General features: G+C 55.8%; 1 protein-coding gene across 1 annotated transcript in view; it reads right to left on the bottom strand.

Moving 5' to 3' along the window:
* The window catches only part of DUSP9 (dual specificity phosphatase 9), a 4,010-nt gene extending 3,775 nt beyond the window's left edge, over positions 1–235 (bottom strand). The window contains exon 1 of the mRNA XM_006915314.3: positions 218–235. Within this exon, the coding sequence (XP_006915376.2) occupies positions 218–235 (18 nt within the window). The remainder of the gene's footprint in view (positions 1–217) is intronic.
* Positions 236–2,101: the final 1,866 nt, after the last annotated feature.

Raw genomic sequence — 2,101 nt, 5'->3', positions numbered from 1 at the left:
AGCAGTCGGGTGGGCCCCCCGCAAGTGGCGCGCTGAGCTGGGGTTTCCACCCAAGCGGGACAGGGCTGGGGCAGAGGCCAAGGGCAGGTCAGGGGCCCAGCAGGGGACCAGCCACAGCTCCCCTGGCCGGCGCCAGTCAGGCCCCTGGAGGCAGGGGGAGGGGTGGGGACAAGAGCCCAGTGCCCCTGCCCCAAAGACTGCCTGCATCCCTCCTCACTTGGTGACCCTGGACCATCATGTCCCCTCTCTGGACTTCAGTGGCCCCATCTATAGAGTAGGCTCATCATAGCCACCACCTCGGGCTACCGTGGGATGCCACTGAAATCGTGGAGGGGAGGAGGTAGTAGGACCGGAAACCCACTGCGACCTTCTGGCCTAGAACTCTGCCCAAGGCTAGCTGGAGGGTTAGGCAGGCAGATGGCAGCTTCTGGGCACCCCTACTGCCTTCATTCACGCAGGCCTGGCCAAAGGCACGCAGGAGCTCTGAGCTCCTCGCCCTAAACTGGGGCGCCCTGCCCTCATCACTTCACTGTTCCCAGGAGTCACCCTGGCTTTTCCCTCTGCCTCCTGCCTCATCCAGAGCCAAGTAGTTTCTTTCTACTTAAGTCTCTGTCACATCTACACTCTCCCCTCTGCCCCGCACCGGCCGAGGGGCTTTGCATTCACCAGCTCTTGACCAGGTCACTGTCATAGGTTCCAAAGCCCTCTCCCTGCCTCCAGGCCTGTCTGCCTCAACCACCCTTTGCCCTGCTCTGCACCAGAACATTCGTTCGGCAGAGGCCGGTGGTCTCCATACCTTCCATGGACACAGAATGATGAACAGGCAGGACACACAGCGTCTGCTTGCACAGAGCTCCCAGACTAGCAGGACAGGTCCGTAATAAACAGGGGACCGAACGAGATAATACCAGGTGTGATAAGTGCCCAGACAATGACACGAGGTGGGGGAGGTTTCTGAAAAGTCTGGTTCTATGTCCCTTTTCTGCTTAAAACCCATCTAAAGCAAATAGCAGAGTTGAAGGAAAATGTACAGCAGATAAGATAAAGCTCATACAAATTAATCGAAAGGTTAAGACTCTGATAGATAAATGGGCAAGGAAGCAGAAAAGACTGCATGAAGGAGGAAACCCAACTGGGTACAAGACATTTAGGGGAAGGTTCAACCTGAGACATGGAAGGAAAGCAAACTTAGCAAACAAGGTGACGACAATAGAAAACAAGGTAACATTTCCCACCTATTACACTAGTAAAATGCTCTCAAAATGAGAACACCCAGTACTGGCAAGGGTGCTGTGAAACTGGCCTGCTGCTCTACGGCTGGTTGCTGGAGAATTCGCTATTGTCCCTTCTGGAGATTAATTTGGTCATATGCATCCAGAGCTAGGAAGAAATCCACGTCCTCTGGCCACTTCTGGGAATCTACCCCAAGGAACTAAGTAAAAGAAGGCAGAGCTAGGCTTATGGGACGAGCACCACGAGACGTGTAACTAAGGAGTGAAGGGCTCAAAGGCACTAGAAGGCCTAAGTTTAGGTTAGTTAAGTCCAGTGGTGCTATTGAAGACTCCGCTCAGGAACCAGAGTGAGATGAGAAAACTCGAAGGTAATGCTGGGCAGGATCGGGCTACCTCAACGGGGCCCCTACTCGCCTCCTCCCTCCCTCTCTTCTTCCCTCCCTCGCTGACCCAGTGGCTCACCAGCCTGGGTCTCATTGCCCACCATGTCTTGGCCTCTGGGATGAGACCCACCGCCAGCACCCAGGGGCTGGTGTGTGTCTCCTTTCTCCCCAGCCCGGGCCTCTCTCCTCTGTAGCCTGTCCAGATTTTGCTCCTTCTTCGGGACCCCTCAAGATGCCCTCCTCCAGGCAGCCTTCCTTTCCTGGGACAGCTTGTGGTCTCCCTCCTCCTTGCTTTAGATGTCAGTCCTCTGAGGCTGCAATGCCCAAGAGCTGCAGCTTGGGAGGCTGGGGGCCAGATCAGGGCCCAGTTCCCCCCCCCCGTCCCATGTGCTCAAGGGCAGGGACTCTGTCTTATAGTGTCTCCTATTCCTCCATCCTTGCTCCCAAAAGCAAAGATGGGTAGCCACTTGGCCATGGGCCCCAAGC

Source organism: Pteropus alecto, unplaced genomic scaffold (genome assembly GCF_000325575.1).
Source record: "Pteropus alecto unplaced genomic scaffold, ASM32557v1 scaffold396, whole genome shotgun sequence".
Lineage (NCBI taxonomy): Eukaryota > Metazoa > Chordata > Mammalia > Chiroptera > Pteropodidae > Pteropus > Pteropus alecto.
This window is presented reverse-complemented; position numbering and strand designations above follow the sequence as displayed.